General features: G+C 30.5%; 1 protein-coding gene across 4 annotated transcripts in view; it reads right to left on the bottom strand.

The window, feature by feature from the left end:
* Window positions 1-19,194, bottom strand: part of LOC143229214 (uncharacterized) — a 38,648-nt gene extending 19,454 nt beyond the window's left edge. For 3 of the 4 annotated variants that reach the window (XM_076461221.1, XM_076461235.1, XM_076461245.1), the window contains exons 1-6: window positions 18,885-19,194; window positions 11,699-11,806; window positions 8,584-8,683; window positions 6,126-6,216; window positions 4,718-4,903; window positions 2,545-2,676 (exon numbers count right to left, since the gene is read on the bottom strand). In XM_076461221.1, coding sequence (XP_076317336.1) covers window positions 2,545-2,676; window positions 4,718-4,903; window positions 6,126-6,216; window positions 8,584-8,683; window positions 11,699-11,806; window positions 18,885-18,903 — 636 coding nt within the window. In that variant the 5' untranslated portion in view covers window positions 18,904-19,194. The remainder of the gene's footprint in view (window positions 1-2,544; window positions 2,677-4,717; window positions 4,904-6,125; window positions 6,217-8,583; window positions 8,684-11,698; window positions 11,807-18,884) is intronic. The other variant, XM_076461227.1, reaches the window with a different exon arrangement.
* Window positions 19,195-21,475: the final 2,281 nt, after the last annotated feature.

The raw sequence follows: 21,475 nt of genomic DNA, 5'->3' as shown, positions 1-21,475 counted from the left end.
GTTGTATTGTAATGATTAATTAATGCTTTTTGCATGTAAGCAAATTTTTTCTTTCTTTCTAATGTAATTTTTAAAACAAATATATCAACAGAATTAAGATATTCATGTCCATACTACATACTTAAGTACAAAAATATAGCTGCCCTCAAACTCAAAAATAAAATCACAAAAGTATTTACCACAGCAAACATAAATGGTGCAAATGCTTGACGCTTTTACATACACAAAATCAGAGCTATGAGGTTGCGTACAATTACACACGGGCATTTACAATGACCCATGAAAATTATCACCAACAGCACTTTTAGAGTATAAAACTGTTAGTGCACATGTGCTTAATATGTGCCTAATAACCCTTTTGAAATGAGTCACAGGTCACATTTGTTGACTTGCATTCAAAATTTTAGGGAACTACTATTTTATGAATTTATATCAATAAGTTTAGAATCAAATTGTAGATCATAATTCAAACTTTAATATTATATACGAGTGAATTTCTTAAAGAGTAAATATTAAAAGAATATGCCTAAATATAGATTTTAGTAAGGCAGATGGTATTTTGAATGCAGCACTGTTTAAAATTAGATGTTTGAGATGTGATAATACTAAGTCTATAGTTTTGTACAAATTAGGAACATAAACTACTAACATTAACAAACTAGAATATAACATAAGAACCACATATCTTTTTAGTTTGCTGAGATATATGGCTTATGTACTGGATCAAACACAGTGGTCTCATTTACCTATTTCCATTTATGGGAAAGGTTTCTTACATACACTTACTTTAATCTGTGAAAGGGCTACCATGTTCTTTTGAAAAAATATTTCAAGTGTGTAGGTTGCGTTTTTAGTCTACTCAAAGTTTCACATTTTATAAAACATAAAAAAACCTTAGTTACTAAGCTTAGTAAATTATAGTGGAATTCTATAGTATCAGTGTAGTTATATATGATTTTTTGGTTGTTCAATAATATATATATCCTAAACAAAAACATTTGTTTCACATTCTCCATGTGTGCAATTTTAAAAAACTTAGCATCCTATGTCCAGCAACATTATATATACATATAATGTATAATAGACTATTTCAGAAAATACTAGTCCACTAAAACAGTCAAGACTAAAAGTCAGTTTCATATTAGTGGATGCGTGACCTGAGTGCACATGCACTTTGTTAATGCAAGCTATGTAGTGTCAGGTAGGCATAACTGGAAGGTCAATATAATAAAAAATACATGCATATATGTAGCGTTATTAAACTTTAAGCTGCTTAGTTTACACATCTGTATTTTCATGTTATAATTTGTAGTCATTCTAACACAGAAGAAGCATAATTTATATCTATTTCCTAGTTCTTAAGAAGGTTATGAAGTGGGTCAAATGAGACCCCACACAGAATATAGAAAATAACAAAATATAAAGTCTGACTGAAAACAAACCTTGGAAATGTATTTAGGAGATTTTACAGATTACACAAATAACATCCAAGATTCATGGGATGAAGAATAAATTTTTTTAATCATAACATGAAATCATTCTGCACTCACACTAGTAACAAAACCAAGTCCAACGAAAGAAGGAGCAGTGCCCCAGGGCTCAGGAGAAAAGCCTATACATAATGCCTTGCCACTCAGTGTGTGTGTGCGTGTGGGTGGGTTGGTGGGGGGCTTAATGCTTGCTGCCCAGGGACCTGTAATGGCTCTCAACAGCCCTGAACAAAATGTACTACTTTCATCAATAAATATTTAGTAGAAATATTTCATTAAATATCTGATTTTTTTTTTTTTATGTATAAAATACTTATAAACTTTACTAAAAGTCTACCAAATTTTGTGAAGAGATGCATGACAAATGTTATAGTGCAAATGTCTAAACTTATACAAGCTCATTGCAAAAAAGTTAAATCTGAAAATGAATTTGTTCTGAATAACTCATGATCATCACAAGATAAACGGGCCTAAAGAAATGTAGTTCTAAAACAGATATATAAATTTTGCAAGCTTATGAAGTTAACTTAATAGTGTTCAATACATACATATGTAAATTTTTATCTAACAAGTCACATCACATTTATTTCACAAAAAAAATTTCAATCTCAACATACTACACAACTCTTAAATACAAACTTTGGATAACTAGATTAGAGTTCTTATTTGGATATACCACACTTATACTTCCTAACAACTATTGAAATTTTAAAAGTAATAATGCTCAAATCAAAATATAAATATTGACATCCAGTATTCTTGAAGATGCAAAAATCAGTCTCTGAAAGTTAACAAAAATATCTTGCCTGTCTTATGGTAAACTAAACACTATACCTTTTAATCTTACAACAACCAGTATAGCAACAATAACAGATTTTAAATACAATCAATTATGTTTCAAAAAAATTTCATAATATTCTAAAATTATATGCTTATGTTCTACATTATTATTGCTTCAAAATTATTGTTAACTTTCTGGAGGAACAATACTCAGTACTTGAAACAGTTTAGAAATATATAAAACCTTCAACAAAGACTTCAAAATCACACTGACTTTTAATTTTGCTGGTGAAAACATGCTGGCAGATGCTTCACTCACATCACTAAGAGAATGAGAAACACTCGGACGTTCTTCTTTTCCTTGGTAATAATATTCTATGATACTTTTCACAGGTTTCCATGGTAACTAAGGAAGTAACAACTTTAAGAATCAACAAACATGAAGCTTCAAAATAGCTATAAATCACCAAATAAATATATAAATCAACCCTTTTATGTGTAGATATATTTACTGAGAATACTTCATTACATACTCATGTTATCATTCCAAATCCACCCCTGAAGAAGGAAGGACTACCTTTCAAACAGAGATGAACTGGACTAAAATTCAACCAGAAAAAAAAGATAGAGGGAGCCCACTTAAGAAATTTACATATTTAAGAAGCATGTGCAACTTACCATTGAAAAACACGCACACAAAAAACAGCTTATTTTATACCAGCCTTACGTTTTACCAAATAACACAAACTATAATACTTGAGTTTATAAACCTATTGTATTATAAGTACTTCTTTATACAATATTTGTTCCCACAAGGCTATAGGTGACTGCCAAAGAAACTGACTCAGCATGTCCAATAAAGACACAAATGAGAAAACGTAAACATTTGTTTAATGTCCTCTAATACCAACAAATACAACATTTAGAAAAAAAACAATTACTTTGATTTTAAGACAAAGAAAACAGATTTACAAGTATAGCTAATCCATGTATATAATTTATATATTAAACAAATGTAAAAAGAATTTAGATTTTAAAACAGAAGACCATTAGCCTCCATTTATGTATATAAAAACTTAATTGATAGTAAGCTATCTTCAACACAGTAGAAATATATCTAGCAAATTGGAAGGAAAGAAATTGATAGAGGTTTGAGTATTAACATTTGTAAAACAACAGCTAGTGCATATTACAACAACCCATATTTCAACTGACAAAACTAGCTTTAAGTTTAGGTAAAATTAGTACACTTTTAGAATACTGTTGGAGATGTTTAATGACACAACTGGACTGCCAAAACAGGTTATGATCTGATATTAACATTAAAAAACAACAACAAAAACCAGTTATTCCGAGACAAATATCTGTATAAATTTAAGACATTTTTCTTTCTTCCAACTATTTCTAAACCTATAAACTTATTCCAAAGATTACTACTGAAACACTGAAATATTTTTTTTTCATATTTGCAGCATCAACTCTACTGCATATATTTGCTTTAGAAGTAATTTTACCATTACAACTCACAAAAAGACATTCTGAAACAGCACTAATATACTATAATCACAGGTCATACATTTAAAGTTTACTAAAATTGGTAATACGTGTTTATATTTCAAAGCTCACAGCTTCTTGAAAACAAAGTCAAATGATCAATGGCCAAAGTCTACATAATCCTTACAATTCCACTGCAATTATACAGTACAATTTATATGATATTAAAAACCAGATACTACTGAAATCATCATCTTTCTCACTTATTACTCTGCATTACAGTTTATTTTATTGTGAATAAAACATGTTAGATCGACAAACATGACACAAAAAATTTAAAATTTACAAATTTATTGTTCATGGAAGTGAGTGTAGAATTGTAAATGTGTGTTTTCTTATAACAAAGCCACATCAGGCTATCTGCTGAGTTCACTAAGGAGAATCAAACCCATGATTTTAGTGTTGTAAATCTCTAGACATACCACTGTACCAGCAGGGGACAGAATTGTAAATAAATACAAAGTGTGCAACTATATTAACAGATGAATGGGCGTAAACATACAGGTTATGTTTGTTTGTAGCAAGAGATATGGAAAGACACCTAGTTATTTTCGTTGTATGCATCTTAAGGTTCATCATGCATTATCTCAAGTAAAATGTATTGTATATTTTCCTCCAAACACTTCAGTAGATAAAAAACGCACAACATGCTTTCCATCCAATTTTAAAACAATACAGGCTGTACACATTAAAATCAATACTGTTCAACCATGTTATAAACCAATTTTAAAAAATGTTACGTTCAGGCCCTTAGAATTGATCATTTTAACAAATGTTCTAACTTTACACTAGACTTTACAACCCTTCTACCTCTTCTTGCAACCACATGCAAAAAAAATACAAAAGATTCTGAAATAATTGAAATTGTATTTCACAATAGTAATTCAACTTACAAATTCTTTTTTAATAGCCCCAAAATTCTTTCCACATGTTTCTAGAGCTCTTGCAAACAGCAAAGCCTCCTCATATGTCCAATCACCAGAACTGCTTGAACCAGAAGGCTGGGAGTCAGAAGATGGTTGAGAAAGCTGACAGTTTGTATCATGATGGCAAGGATGATGAGAGGTCACATATTCTGTCTATAAATTTCAAAGAAGAACCTTTACATTGTAAACACAGTTTGAAATATATAAAACTCAAGAATATTACAACACTTCCTTCACAACAGTATCAGTCCAGGTATATTACAGTTCATTCATCATAAATACAACCTCATTTGGCATACACATGTATTTCGTGGAAATTTGTCTTAGATACAGAAGACATTTTATGATAATACTTGTTTCAAGATAAATTTAACTTGACATTTTTTACAATATTATTTTAAATTAATTTGTATTACTAAAAAATTTGATGAGTGCTAGCTAAATTTAGAAGTGTTGTAGTGATGTGTTCAGATGTATCTCACAGTTGCAAATTATTCGTTAGAAACATCTTTATGCATTCAAAATTTAATATTAATAGTTTTCAAAACACTACAGATTAAAATACATTGTTTAAGGTTTATTAAAGGCATTTATTTTATCTGATCTCATGGAAATGAAGAAAGCCTTTTCCTTCTACACTGTATCAAAACTGAATAAGTTTACTGTATATAAAATTACGAAATACTGAAATTAAACTTCACAAACAGCATGTCTCAAGTTGGGAAAAACATCTAATGTTGCAAAAACAAACAACCCTATCTTGTTTAGAATATTTTATACTATCTAATGAAACACTTAATTTTAGGTCTATCCTTTAACTGTTTAAAAATAAGTCTCCTTTGGTTTAAATTTAATTGGAATTTTGTGCAAAGCTACAACAGGGATATCTACACTAGCTGTCCCTAATTTAGCAGTGATAGACCAGTGGTAAGACAGCTAGTTAACATCAGCCATCACCAGCTCTTGGGCTACTCTTTTACTAATGACTAGTGGGACTGACCATCACATAATAATGCCTCCATGAGCAAGTTTGGTACAATGGAGATTTGAACCTAGGTAAAATGATTCCAGTGAAAAATGGAAATTAAAACAATTTCAAACTAAAACACCCATGCATTCTATACAAATAAAAATGATATTTTCCCTCGCTGGTCTTCAAGTGTACAATAACAGGCTTTTACAGAGCTTATATCAAATTAGAACTGTAAATTCAGTTTTTTTTCTTTTACTTTGCAAGTAACATGAAACAATAACAATAGAAAAAATTCAAAGATTGTTAAGCAAATGTAAAAACTGTACTGATTTGTAAATAAACAGACATACAATTTATGATTAAACACCCTTCGTTACTAAAGAATATGAAAGACAGGCTTACCAAACCCCTTAAAGCTGTCTGTATGCACTTGTCTGAATCCTTATGTGAATCCTGACAGTTATTAACAGCTCTACCAAAGAAACTCACAGCTCTAGAAGTAAATCAAGTTAATAAGCATGAAAATTAAGTTTCATAATGAGTATGATGAACAATGACAAATTCTTATAACTACTAGAATGTTAATTTAGTAGAAACTAATTCACCATAAGAACTTTTAAGATATGAACTAATATTCCTTTGAGTGGTACAATTAGCACAATTTTTTTGTCAATTAATAATACTTCTAAGTCCATCACAAAAGGTTCTAAGAAAGTAATTTATTATTTTTTGTAGTCAATGGTATTTGACATGGACAGATCCCTTCTGATTAAAGCTTACAAAACATTTTGTAACTTACAGTGGTAACCATTCAACCATTTTCATACCTTTTAGGATCAACACTATCAATTATCTTTACAATTTTAAATACGTCAATAAGATCCCCCAACTCTTACTATTATGTACACATCACCTAAGAAAAAGTAAATTGAGACAGCAAAATGTATAACAAATCAGCATTATATGAAATTAAAATCCAATTAATATTAACTTTTTACAAATACTCTAATTGTGAGAATAAATAAGTCAACTTCGATCACATGCTAGGCAGTTTCATACTAAAATTTCTTTGTCTCGAATTGTCGCAATAATATTGACAATATAACATTAAGTGTTAGGCCTGATTACTTAAGCAAAATGTGTTACATTAAATTTACAAAGTAAGATCTAGCTCTTAATATATAGTCAAGACTAACTTTTGTTCTTAATGTTTGTAATTAAAAAATATAAATATTCTTTATGTAACTTTTGAGTAAGTTAACCCAAGTTACTTAGTTGTGCAAATATATAGCAAGTTGTTGATGACAGCCCAGGGCTTGTATCCATTTGCCTGTTGTATAGAAACAAAGCTATCCCTTTTCAATGAAATTGGGCATTCGGTACGAATTCGGCCAACAAAAAATATTCAATAAAACTTGGGTCTATAGGTTTTTAACAAATTCAATGAGAACCAACAAACAAGTTAAGTTTTACTGAATGCAAAACTACCCCTTGCTAACAAACAAAAACTTCATGTTGGATTGTTATCCACTGTACTTTTAAGCTTCAAAATTTAAGATTATTAAAACCATTCAGTATCAAAACATTTTTGCACTATTATCTAAACACTTCACTTTTTGCATTTAACCCACAGCTTAAATTTTACGAAATGGCACTTTTATTATTTGCACTTGAGGAGTTTGAAAATCAAACTGAGAAACAAACTAACTTTTACCAAACAGTAAAACGTTTGTTTTACAACAGTAAAAATAAACTTCACCCCTCCTCCGATATTTATTTTTATTGAGTTAACACTGATAACATTTCACAAGTTTTTCAGAACTAGCTCCAGGTTTTGAAAAATTCAAAAGATATAGAAACATGCTTTACATTTCATCTAATCACATGAAGTTTGGTTTAATAACTCAGACAAAAAACCTTTCAGTAAAAAGAAACTCCAGTTATATATCATGTTGCATTCTTTGTTGTTTAGCAATTCCCTACTTGTTAAGTTTCTATTCTCTATTCATTGACCAACAACTCACAATTAACATTCAGATATGTTTTGTCTTAAAAAATTTTCAGTCATTCAGCTAAAGGTGAATGATCATTTTAAGAAGTTTAAATTAGTAAAATCAAGAATTCAACCAACTATGACAAACCACAGGCTTAACTGTTTGCATATAGGATATCACTGCTATTATTAACAACTCCTTAAAACCTGCAAGGATGATACAATTTCATGACCAAAAATCCCAATTTACTCATCAGACAGAGACAGTATCAATGCTACTCATGTTGTTTTGGCTGAAAAGTAACCCAAACCATGTTATTATCCATCTTGAATAAATCGATCAAAATTTTTTTATATGGGAAAAATAATCAAGGCTGCATGAAAATAATTTTGGCAGGATGTGCAAAAATTGTGGTTTTAAAGAATTAAGAAAAGATTTACAGTCAAAGTTGATTAGATGGCAGTATGCACTACATTTTAATTATGAAACAAATTTAATTATTGATTCTGCCATATTCAATGGAGTGAAATCCAAAAATATTGGTTCGCATATACCACAATTCATAGATATCTGTGATTGTGATTTTTATTTTTCATTCCATTTTGCAGGGTTTTTTTTTTAATGTAAGTGCTTGCTAGTTGTAGGTGCACCTTTCTTTAACAAGTTTTTCATTCATTAACACTCCATATTGCATTCAGTGAAATTTGTGAAAAATATTAACAAAATAAGTGGTTGATTTAGTGTTTTAGGACACAAAGCAGCTAGGTTATCTGTGCCAAGTACAAACTAATAAAATTATCCATAAAATAGTAGCAAGTTTTGCTGATCAGTTTTCTACCCATGGTTGGAGCTTTGAATTTACTAACCTGGCTACAGAAAAGTATTCATCCAGGTCCTGATCATTCAGATTATTTGGTCTCCACTTCAATGTCTCCAGGTCTTCCAGTCGTCTACCATCAGACTCTCCTTCACAAAAATAAAATCCTATAAATTTTCCCTTGAAGAATGTTCATCATTTTAAAAAGTCAGATAGCAAAATAAAACAAACTTCTGAAATTAACTGAATCAGTTTTGTTTGAAATATATAAAAATATTTTTTATACATATTGTTACAAAGTGATGTTACTTTAAATCATGCCCATCCAAGACTTTTAATTAATGAAAGTTTTTGACTTGCTTTTTGAATGCCTATATTTATATATTATTGAAATAAAAGTTACTTCAATCTATCATTAAATTTTTTGCACAAAATATACTTGACAAATAAATGTTACGTAACTGAATATATACATGACATTATTTCAATGAAGCTATAGTAAAGAACAAAAATGCTTTTTTCCAGTATTTATGATACATAATTCAAAATATTTCCAATGATATGTGGTAAGTATTGATTATAACATAAGAAAATATTTGGGCAAATAATTTCAAATACCACTCGACCAAAATCGGGTCAAAATCGGGGGCTCAAAAACACCTGACAATTATTGTGAATATCATGTGTACACAACATACACAGGAGAAATCTGAGCAAGTTTTCCCTTTTCCGCATAATTCCATTAGCAATCAAACGATAAACATACACAGTGTGTAATGACAGTTCAATGCCTAGGAAAGACGTATTACAGAGGGTCAAGTGTTTTACATTAAAACAAGTTTGAATACGTAAGTAAGCAAGTCACATGACAACCACAGCTTATATAAAGTTGCAATGAAATAGACTATATCAAAACTACATCATTTTCATAATGCTTGGCATTTCATATGATGACTATTGGGAAGGGTATATATAATAACAGTAATTTCTGATGCAGAATATTCATAGTGAGATCATAAAGATGTGTCCATGTCTAGCATTCAGAATTTCCAGGACAGGGATATCTCTTTTAGACACTAAATTACATCATGTGATGACAGCCCCTGTATATTCCTTACAAGAAAAATAATTTTTCACTCTTTTAATCTAACCTAATAACAATTTTTACATTTTACTTACTTTTGTTTAAAAATATATAATAAACAAAAACCAAGAAAATAAACACTTCAGCTTATTTTATTTTTTCCCTCCATATTAATTGTCTAAAAAATAACTCATGTAGCTTTCAAATATATTTTTAAAATACAAAAAATATCAGACAATAGGAGAGAATGACCCAGAACTATTACAGTTCATCTAACTTGACACTAACATTGAAGCAGCATCTTTATTTTAAACACATCAAGTTCTCACTGTGGTTTACGAGATAAAAGAAACTTGACAATCATCTCTTTTATGTAATTTAGAGTTTGCATTTTCTATTGATTATAAATATATCCAATAGCAGTGTTAGAAAGAATTAGAGATTTTTTTCAAAGATAAAGGATACAGTAGGTGCATGTTAATACGAGTTGAGCAAATACTTCACTAAAGTAATATTGTAAGGGGTTCAAATTTTGTGTTCCAACATGTCAATATTTTCAGTACATGTGTTTAGTTGGATCTAAAGCCCTTATTAGGGAAGAAAAAAATAACAAAAGACGAGTCACATGTTTCTTGCATTGTATGATTCAGAAAGGTACAAATTGAAAATTTATAAAAACATGACTTATATAAAGGAGAACTAACCTCAAGAGTTGATGTTCAACAGAACATAAATTAGGCAAGCATTCTCAGGGTTATATGCTTTACCTGACATGTTGATAGTTCTGGGTATGTATGGTACGGATGTGGTTTACGAAAACAAAAAAATTTTAACCGACTGAATTCAGAGGTAACAATATTGATGCTTGTTAAACTATCAAATATAACCAACAGATGAATGAGACACCTACATTATATGAATAATACAAGAACTTCAGGCCACAAAATAGATTATAGAAAATAATTTTAAAACGGTTTATCTTTTTAATTCTATGTGCAAAGGTGGAGGTTAAAGTGTGCATGCCCTGACCTTGGACAGGGTCATTTGACATGTTATTAGATATATAATGTTAGAATTAAACATTTCATGCTAGAGTAAATACCAGACAAGACATTCAAGGAAAACTAAAAAAACTTGGATACACGTTTAAGATATTGTAGAGGACATCCAAGTACAATTTGCATACTGTATAATGTACAAAACTATTTTCATTTTTTACACAATCACCTTGCATTTTGACTTAAGAGACAGTCACAATGACTGTCATTCCAAAGACGTATCTTTAGTACAAAAATGCAATATTTGAATTTGCGTATAACAGACCTGTAATGTTGACTAAAAACTTGTTACATTTTGTGAAAATACATTTTGTAAATTTGAGAATTACAGTCCATGTTTCTTCTCTAATACAGGGTAGATCCAGTGGATTAGCTGCATGCATGTTCATTTTATATGTGCACTGAGTCAGTAAGTTCTATTAATTTAAATCTATAACTTATTTTAAGAAGGATAATAAGGTCTGCTGATAAGCTTGAACATATTTCTTGTGATGGGAAAAGTCTTTTCATGGACAATTAGGCACATGTATGACTGTAGTTTTGTTGTTTTTTTTGCCAAAAAAACTATACATTTTGAAAGGCTTAGTGCAAGAGAAATCCAATAAGTCCTCAACATAAGAGGAAATTTCATATAATCAAATATTAAAAAAATGAATATTCCTCTTAAGTGTAAGTTCACATTTGAAATGGTAATGTATGTGAAATTAAAGTCTTATATTAAATGGATAACTTGTTAAAAGCATTTATTAATTCAGGATCTAGAAATGGCTGCATTTAAATTTTACTTACAAAGAAAAAAAAAAGGTAAATTTATTGTGAAAATAAACAAACACACATCACTTTTTCCTTATACTACTAGATAAATATTTATTTCACAGTACTTATATTTTTATGATAATTATCATAATAAATGTCTACTCCTCTTAAGAATAACTTAAAAATACCAGTTTCTATCAGTTTTCATATGATGTAGGTTGAACACTAATGTAGGTTTATCATTATTAAAAATAGCACAATCCAACCTGGTTTCAATAGAGGGGGAATTATAGCCTGATACTGCCGTCCTACACGAATTCTATTTCTGTTTTTGCTTTTGGATTCATCTTCCCAGTAGGAATCAAAATCAGCATCTGCAAAAAACCAAAAAGAAAAAAACTGTACCTAAAAATAGACATATACTTCAAGGAAAAAGTCAATCTTCCAGAAAGACTACAAGTTTAAATAGTATAGAGTTCCACCAACACACACAAACAAGTTATGTTCCTAAACTGTTTTCATTTTAAGTATATCTCCATTGTTAAAAAATAAACACCACTTGATTCACTGAGGCTGTTCCATCAACTAAAAATACTATCAAATCCATCCCTTATAAACTAAATCATGCTTTCCTTTATATTCATAGTATCTACCACACCTTAAGATAAGCCATTCCTAAGGTCAATCACTTTGTTGAATAATAAAAATCACAAAATCAATGTTTCATGAACACAAATTTATTTGTAAAAGGTTAAAATAAAAAACATACAACATGTTTTATCAGACAACCTAATCCACCATCTTCAGGAGACAAAGGACAAAATTTATTTATGTACTAAAGTAAATGTACAATTAACACATTGTACAGTTGCACCATTTACAAAACAGAATTCCAGAAACTCACTTATGTGACAAATTGATCCAAGTTTCTAGTCAAACTCAATTTTTTGTTATTTTCTAATCTTTCTTTCACATTGAATTGATTTTTCTAATTCATATGTTTAAGTAATTTCACATTTTCTCAATCAGGGAAGAAAGAGAGTGTCATGTGTACAGCCAATGCCAGATTATGTGTTTTATATTCTCTCATTCTAAAAATAAACATTTTCCTCACTTGTAAATGTGTTTCCAATAGACACTCATCTCCTCTCACAGAATAGTTGTAACATAATATCCTTAAGCAGAAACATCCCCTAAGCACCTTGAAAAGGATAAGAAAAAATGTTACATGGTCAAAGAGACCAGCACTGCAGGCAACAGATTATAAAAGATCCTACACATGACGGTGAAAGGACAACACTACTAGATGAAAGAGAGTGATATGAGTGGATAGAAAAACAGACAATGAAAACAAAAAGGAGGATAAGTTGAGACCAGGTTTGGCTAAGATCATTGACTACCAAGAACATAGTGATGAGAGAAGTAGCAATAGAACTGATGAAAAATGTGCCCAACTGAGAACACATCCAATGAAATACCTTGGAGTGGAGAGACTAGTCCATGGGTAGATTCTTCAGAACTCCAGCATATGATAAGCCATGACATAAACCCAGTAGGAATAAGCCAAAAACATCACATCTAATGAGAAGAAGTAAAGCCCTGGAACTGGTATCCCCTGACAATTGATATAAGAAATGATCATGGAAGAGTCAGAGTAAATCATAGCCAACCTATTAATGAAAAGAGAGAGAAGATTGGAAAAGCCTGATAGATGGTAAGAGTTTTGAATATGTTGATGTAGAATGAATATCCCAGCCATACAGAGAAGCATCTGTGAAGAGATGGGGACCTACCAGCTGGAAAGGAAGGGGAGGGTAAGGGAACATCTACTGAAGTTTTGACATAATCCAATGTACCAAAAATTGGATAAGTGTGTAAAAGTCTAGAAAAGCTTGACAAGTCAGCCCAGAAGAATGAAACCGTGAGACAAATCCTCCCACAAAGGGATGGGTAAAAAGCTAATTATTCAAGTAATAATGGAACCTCAGCTCCAATCCATGAATATGATTCAGTTGAAGACATAAGAACCAGATATAATAACAAAATGGAGTATTTAATCCCAGTGGATGAAATAAAGAAAATGTCTGAAGGACAATGGGATCAGAATGTATATAAAAAAAACACCCTAATGTCAAACCTAGTCATTCATAAACCTGACAAAATGAACCACTGGAGAAAAAACCCTCCATATAGAACTGAGAAATGACATTAAACCAGATGACAGGTTTAACTGTACTTCAGTCTATAGTATTTTCAGGGATCACAAAAGAGATGAGCACAATAACCTGGAGAAGAGGTAAATACCCTCTCATTAGTGTTTAAGAAATTTGAGACCTCATCTTTAAGACATTGAAGATAAATGGAATTAAGAGGAGGAGGAAAAATATATAATGAGTGAGCACCCAAACAATTCATATGCTGGTTTGAAAGATTAGCAAAGAAAGATGGGCTCCTACAAGACTAGATCCAATTAGGCAGTCACTGACAAAATCAGCAATAACCTTGACACTTGGTAGCAGGAGAGCAGGGAGAAGAAAATGGCTGGGAAGCTAGAATGGAGAAGGGAGACATGGATTAAGCAAGCCTAACAACAGAAACAGAAGAGTAAGGTTGAAAGAGGCAAATCAAAAATGAATGATGCAGGGCTGCCTTAGCCTAGATCTCCAGTGAGTCAGGAACACCGCTAGGGATCTCTGAGTGAAGAAAAAGAGTGCAATAAAGATCTCGGAGATAAGCATAAAGAACATTTACATTATTTATAAGAGCCGATATTAAGGGATCTGTCTCCAAGCAGATAAAAGTGATTCCAAAGACCAAGAATTGAGAAACAGAAATGACGAATAACTGCTAGGACAACAAATTCAAGTAGATGATAACAACAAAGCATATCAGCACAGGTGCACAGTTGTTTGAGAAAGGAATCCACATGGACCCTAATATTAAGTGAAGAAGGAAAGGGAAAATAAAAAAAGAATCTAGTTTTTATGCAGTTTGGAATGGGAGGAATTGAAAGACACAGGGAAAACAGGGAAAAACATGGCTGCAAAATCATATGAAGGAAGAGATTAAAAGGGTGAAGAGTTTCCTTCACAGGTAAAGTTGTATCTGGAACAAAATATGATAGAAATTGTGAGCCCGACATCAATATCATCCTGACCATGTTCAAGCTGGGAAGAAAAGAGGAGGAAGTCCAGTTTGCATGACAGAAACTTCAACATATTGAACAATGGCTGTCACATCCTCCACAGACAAGTTTCTGACAGCCACAGGTCTCACATTATGAATATCATCACTATCACAGGATGAAGTGGAAGTTAATATCACCTGAAATGTCATAATGACAGGTAATCAAATATTTTTTCTTCTCTAAGTGAAATTAAAGGAACTCAAAATATTCTGATCATGAGAAACAAACACTAAACAGGTAAACTTAAACAAAAACTAATTCAATCATAAATTTTCTCAAATCAAGTAACTAATTAACAATTTTAAAATATATCCAATATTATACTTGTTAGCAACAAGATGAAGTTCAAAGTGACCACTGGCAGCAGAGAAAGACAAACGTTCAGATAAATGATCATGAGACCCTTATGGGGTATATTGTTACTACTGATCAAGAAGATGGCATACATAATTCATTCAAGTACAATGCTGGTTATTACTTAGCATTAACATAATGCTTCAGGTCATAAATATTGTAGTTAGTGTATTATTTATTCAGTAATTTCAGAAATTACACATAATAATGTTGATATGGAAATATGTATATAGGTAAATTTTTTAATGATTTTCTTCTTTTAATATTTGGTAAAATTTTTGTTTATGCTACACCAAGTTATGTTAATTTTGATTGGAATCAGACTTCTAATTTTGTTGAGTTAGTGATTTGAAATCCAAAGAACTAAAAATACTTCAATAAAATTTCAAATTACTGACTACACCATGTACTTATTTCCTGTAGAATATAACTGACATAAGAATACCTTTTTTCCAAATTATCAGCTAGTGATTTCATAGCATTTTGCAAATGTTTGAATTTTCCAACATTTCAAGTTATGGTAATTCTCAATTCACAATTTGGAGTATAAATTGACAAAGTATGAAGAACATGCCAATTTCTTGTAATATCCAAACAGTGCAATAACAGTGTTGCAATAATATGTATTAAATAATTACTAAAAAAATGGAGAATTTATCAGGGCAACTTGCAGTACCCACCATCTTTCCGAAATATACTTACTCACAGACTTACATAAATGTGTTGTGATGTAATGTCCAAAACTATGAAATAAGCCACATCTGAAACCTTTTAGTAGCACACTAATAGTTGTGAAATACAGCAATGGGATAATTTTTGAAATCTTAAGTTACAGTTTTGAAGACACTTAGAATGAAAGAAGTTTCTATGTTTGTAAGAAAAGCTTGATTTTTAAAAGATGAGTTAATCCAACTTTGAAAAAGTTGTTGGTAAAATAGTAGAAAACAAATTTGAAAATCTATGCTGCATCTTGGATTAAGGAGTTTTTTGTAAAATGCTACACAAGAAATTTAAAAATTCACATTGTATCTTAATTTAAAGGAAGCTTTTTGTGCCATATTTGAAATTGATAAACAACTAATTGTTATTTGATTGATCATTTTAGATGAAATACTTCCAAAACATCATCCTGTACACATTTTGTTTCCAGAACAGGCATTTGCCACCCATTCCAGTGTACAATTGTCAGATTCTTCTGGGATATTAAGAAGTGATAAGAAAATTAGCTTGTAGTAAAAATAGTATGTAGATTAACTGAATTTTTACAATAAAAATATGACTAGTAAGGATTCTCAGAGGGGTGTTTCTGGACCAGTGTTATTATTTACTCATATCAATGATTTGGATAGGGTTTTGCATTTGTAAGTTCCTTTAGGTTGAAGGTTTGTTTGAATACCTTTAAAAGAGACTATGTTACTTTGTCTTATCTTCAATAAATAAAAACAGTTTCTGGATTACTCCAAAGCAATGTGTTGAAATTTTCCTCTTTAATGCATCTACAAACACTTAATTTCAAGTGATGTATAAAGTAACACATAAAATATGCTTTTGGAGCAAAATCTTTCACATGTCACTAGTCTGGTGTAAATGGCCAGACACAGTAGAGCAACCATTACATTCTTGGCCACACCCTTTCAAACAAAAGACGATGGTTTTCAAAAATATTCTGTGACTAAACATTCCTGCTACCTTTGTATCAAAGTATCTTTCCATATGTAATGAAAAGTTCATTACTTATATATTTTCCCCAATCTATCTAACAACAATAAAAACGTTTCCTGCGAGGTAGTGTTATATCTAAACAGGTAAGACAGTACTCTGTTATTTGAATGTCTCAACAGCTGCACAAACAATCACGAGAAATATTCATAAGGGTTAGCTTTGCTGTTTTTTTTATAAATGTTCAGCGATATCCGAAATTGTGTTTAAATTCATAATAGTGATGTTAGCATTATCTGAAAACTAGTTCAAATGTTTTAACTGGGTCTAAAAACTTTGGGCCCTCTGGCCTGATATCACTATTGTTGCTAGTCTAGTCACACTGAACCTTAATAACTAGAGTTCTACTTCAGGAGTAAGTAATTTTTCATATTTGCATTAATAACATTTATAGGTGCATAATTAGCATATTAATAAAATTTACCAATGGCATCAAACTCAGAATTTTCTAACTGCACTTAGATTCAAGGTGCTATTGAATAATTGGCAGACAGGTCAAATAATTATGAAATTACCTTTACTTATATTAAATGCAAAGCAATACATTTAGATCACACATTTATTGTAGATGAAAGCACACTAAACAGTGTGACTGAAGAAATGAGATCTTTAAGCTACTTAAGTCATCCAGGCAGTGCTGTGATGCTGACAGATAATACAGGTAATAAGTTTTGGTTGTTATTTACAGAAGTACTGATTATGCAAAAAAAAAAAAAAAGAGTTATATCTATATAAATCACTGGTTATGTTTCACGTGGAATACTGTGTGTTAATCTGGTCTTCCTTTTTAAGAAATATTAAATTACTGAGAATCATTCAGAGGAAGATTGGTAGGGTGATTCTAGGAATGAAAAGGTTAACTTATAGATTAAATTATGTACATTTTTTTCTATTGTGTAAAGACAGATAAAAGTATATCATCCAGGATATTGACAGGACAAAGGCCTTTGACTTCTTATGATGAACTGTGAAAACAATACAATGATGAGAGTGTAGAGATAACCTTGAAAGACAAAATGGTTCCTTATTGCTCATAAGTTATACTTGTGTCTTTAACCTAAATGACTTGATAAACTCAGCCAATTATAAAGTCCCAATACCAAAATATTCACACAAAAAAATAAACAGTAATAGTGGGATAAATACTTGATTAGAAGATTGATAGTTTAGCTGTATATTCAAGAAGAATTTGAAAAATAACAAACCTATGAAGTCTAATTTTCTGAAGACACACTGGTAAAGTGATAGTATATATCAACATGTTAAAATTAAGGCCTCACAATCTAAGATGGTTGTCAGACTATGTAATAATTAGGATTAAAAGTTGCTTCAGACTTAACTTCAGATGAGTCACTCCATTAGAGCACTGTTCTGAAAGCACAAGCCAAAAGTCTTAGGTTAAAGCTCTAGTGATGATAAATTTCTTAAAATTGGCTCTTTATGTACCTTACTTGCTATGTAGTTTATGAATAAGTTAAACTAATCTGTTGACAAACTGAATTTCAACACAAATTAGGCTTTATAAAAGTTACAAAAAATCTTTAGTTAGATCAGTGGGTTTTCAAATTTGCAAGATATTTTTTAAAAACATGCACTTAGGTTTTCAAAGCTTAACAAATAATTTCAAAACAATCCTAACTCTGTAGCACCAACACTGCTAGAGAATACAAGTTTTGTCATGGCAAATTTTTTGTAAACTTTCAAATATTCTGCATTATTTCAAATAAATCTTGAAATATTACTGATGTTGTCAATTTAATTTGAACTTTGAAGAGATTTGTTAAATTATGACTGAGGTATAATGTATTCGAACGCTATTGCTACAGACCTATTATTTCTCTTAGTAGTAGTAGTAGTTGAAAGAGGCAAGATCTCTGGTTTATTGTTGAATTAAATAAAATAATGAATGATAAATCACATGGACATCAACTTTTATGTGCAGATAACAGTTTTCTAATCTAACATCTTAAAGTTACCAACTACTATAAAACGTGATAAAAGGTTTATAATAATTATCGTAATTTATAAAACTATATTTCTAGCTCTAACACACAATACAACCTGTTAGTATAAAAAAACAGTATCTTATACTACTGTACTGAGCAAGAATACTAACAAATTTATTACACACTCAAGAATTTTTGCGTTATTAAACTAGTATTTTTACACAGAAATATATTAGCCTAACTTACCAGAAGTAGATGCATCCATCAAAACTTCAAAATTGATATAAGATTACGAGGACCTCTTTTGTTTTGTTTGTCCTCTTTAAAACAAATCACGTAAGCTTTCATTTGTTGTCTTAAAATCACTAAGTAGCTTAATAAGATATTCGATCCGAATGCCTTTACATTTTAATTTGAAAACTCAAGGAAAAACAAAACGAAAAAAAAACAAACTGTTAAATCCAAATTTCAACACCAGGCATACAGCCTGGAAATTGGAATATACTTCTAGGTTGTGTCAGTTTTTAAGTTCTGATGAAAACGGGTGAGGCTTTAACGTTTAACATTTTAGATGCATGGTGGCGTTTATTCTTTGGTAGTTACATTGACCTTGTGCAATCTTTTCGTTAATTAACAAGCGGTGTAAATTATACTTAATTTACAAATATATTCAACTGAATTTTTATTGAAATGAAACTAGCAAAAGTGCATTCATGAAGAACAGATTTTAAAGTGCTATAAGGAATATGCGAAAATTAAAAATAATTTTAGATTAATTTTAATGTTACTCAAATAAAAAATCACTGTTAAAATAATGCTTTTGGTAACTTACATTTTTATATATTGTTAAAAATATTCCGAAATTACTTATTTCAGCGTACTTAAACACATTCTTTAAAAAAGAGAAGTATTAATCACATACATATTTAATAATCTTGACACCTTCAAAAGAAGTTATTTCCGAATACGGAACTTGAAGGAATTAAATGCATTTGATGATTTATTAATCATATAAGATGTCAATAAAGTCTTATAAACCATTATTTCATCTTTGACAGAAATACTATAGTAGTCGAAAGAATAAAAATTTAAACTGAACACCGATCGTGGTATAATAACTTGTGTAATATCAACATAAGCTAAAAAATCAACTTCTAGAATATGGTCATGCGCAGAAATCCTAGTTGGAAAATACACATAAGTTCTAGGTTTAAATTAAGTTACTAAATGGACAGCACGATGCATGTGTATAATCATATTTAAAGGTTAAATTAACCTTTCACTCTAAAATGGCATTTTAAAATGTAAACGCAAGAAATATATAATGGTTTTGTTTAATATCAACATTTTTTAAAGTCAAACATAACTGAAATCGTTAGTACTTACGGTAAAGTTGTAGCGATCGGGACTTAACCGTTGTCATGATTATTAGCTTATAAGATCATTTAAATTTAATTATAAATTAGTAACTAATTTTATTAATCAAGAAGGCCTTTTATAGGCTTCTAGAAGTAGTCCTTCATAGTACTTCCCTGAATACGGATAAAACTAATTAGCATCTAGTTCTATAAAAAAAGTTAATTAATTAATTTTTAGAACTATGTGATCGTATAGGACACTAACTATGACAACGATAACTGAAATTGTTACTTGTTTACAATTATCATTGCAAAATCAAAAACAATAATACTTTCATTTTTAAAATAAAAAAGACAAAGAAAAGAACTTCTTTTCTTTTCCAAATATTTTATTCATTAATTCCTTCGTCATTTTGCATGCGTAAGTACGTTCAGGAAAAATGTCTTTGTAAATGTCCAAGAGATGTCACTACCAGTACTTTTGCAGATTCGCTTTTCTGGACGAAAAACTCGTGTAACTAATAGGTTAAATGATTCCTTTACTTGAAATTCTTTAGTTATTGCATATAAAGTAAGATTTTTATGAACTATAATATTACTGGTTTCCAAACTCTATGAAACAATTAAATTTGGTCATACTTTTTTCCTGGTGTTTAGCGTGAAATGACGACAGTAATAAGTGTTTGTTAGTTTAGAATAATTTCACGTAAGGTTACTAGAGGGATGTTTGCGCTTGCCAACCTAATTTTGAAGTGATAGACTTTTGTGAAGGCAGCTAGTCAACACCATTCACCGCCAACTCTTGGGCTATTCTTTACTAACAAACAGTAGGATTGACCGTGATATTTAACACCCCCACAGCTGGAAGGATGAGCTTTTTCGGGGAAGGGATTACAACTCGCGATCCTCAAGTTGTAAGTAGAGTGCCCTAATCACCATGTCATCCTAGACTAGAAGTAAGTGTTAGAATCTTCAAGAACACGAACGAGTGCAGATTTGATGATGTTTTAATTAAAGAGCTATTTAATCTCCTTAGATAATCTTTTTATACAGACCTGCGCTAAATTAGCTGCAGTGACATTTAGAAGTGCCAGTGACTCAATGAAAAATAATATACCTGGTCTCCAAATTAACAATTTACAATTAACAAATTATTAAGATCATCGTAAGAAACACAGTCACTTATTGCTAAAATAATTCTAGATATATTAATCGATGTTTATAAACTTTTCCCCAAAGTCGTGACATTGGTGAATTACTTCTAGAGAGTTTCCGGTTCCTTGAGTTCTAGAAGTATGTTAACCGTTATTAAATGTTTAAATAATTCTTTGAAAATGAAGAATAGTCTAAATCAACAAGGCAGAAAATAGTTCACTTAGTTAAAAAAATAAAAAAGGTATTTTGGAAATATGTAATTACCGACTAGTCTCAAACTTATACTATACAAGACAGAAGTATATTTGTCAATAATAACCTTCC

Source organism: Tachypleus tridentatus, chromosome 1 (genome assembly GCF_004210375.1).
Source record: "Tachypleus tridentatus isolate NWPU-2018 chromosome 1, ASM421037v1, whole genome shotgun sequence".
NCBI lineage: Eukaryota > Metazoa > Arthropoda > Merostomata > Xiphosura > Limulidae > Tachypleus > Tachypleus tridentatus.
The sequence above is the reverse complement of the archived record's forward strand: the minus strand, read 5'-3'. Positions and strand labels throughout refer to the sequence as shown.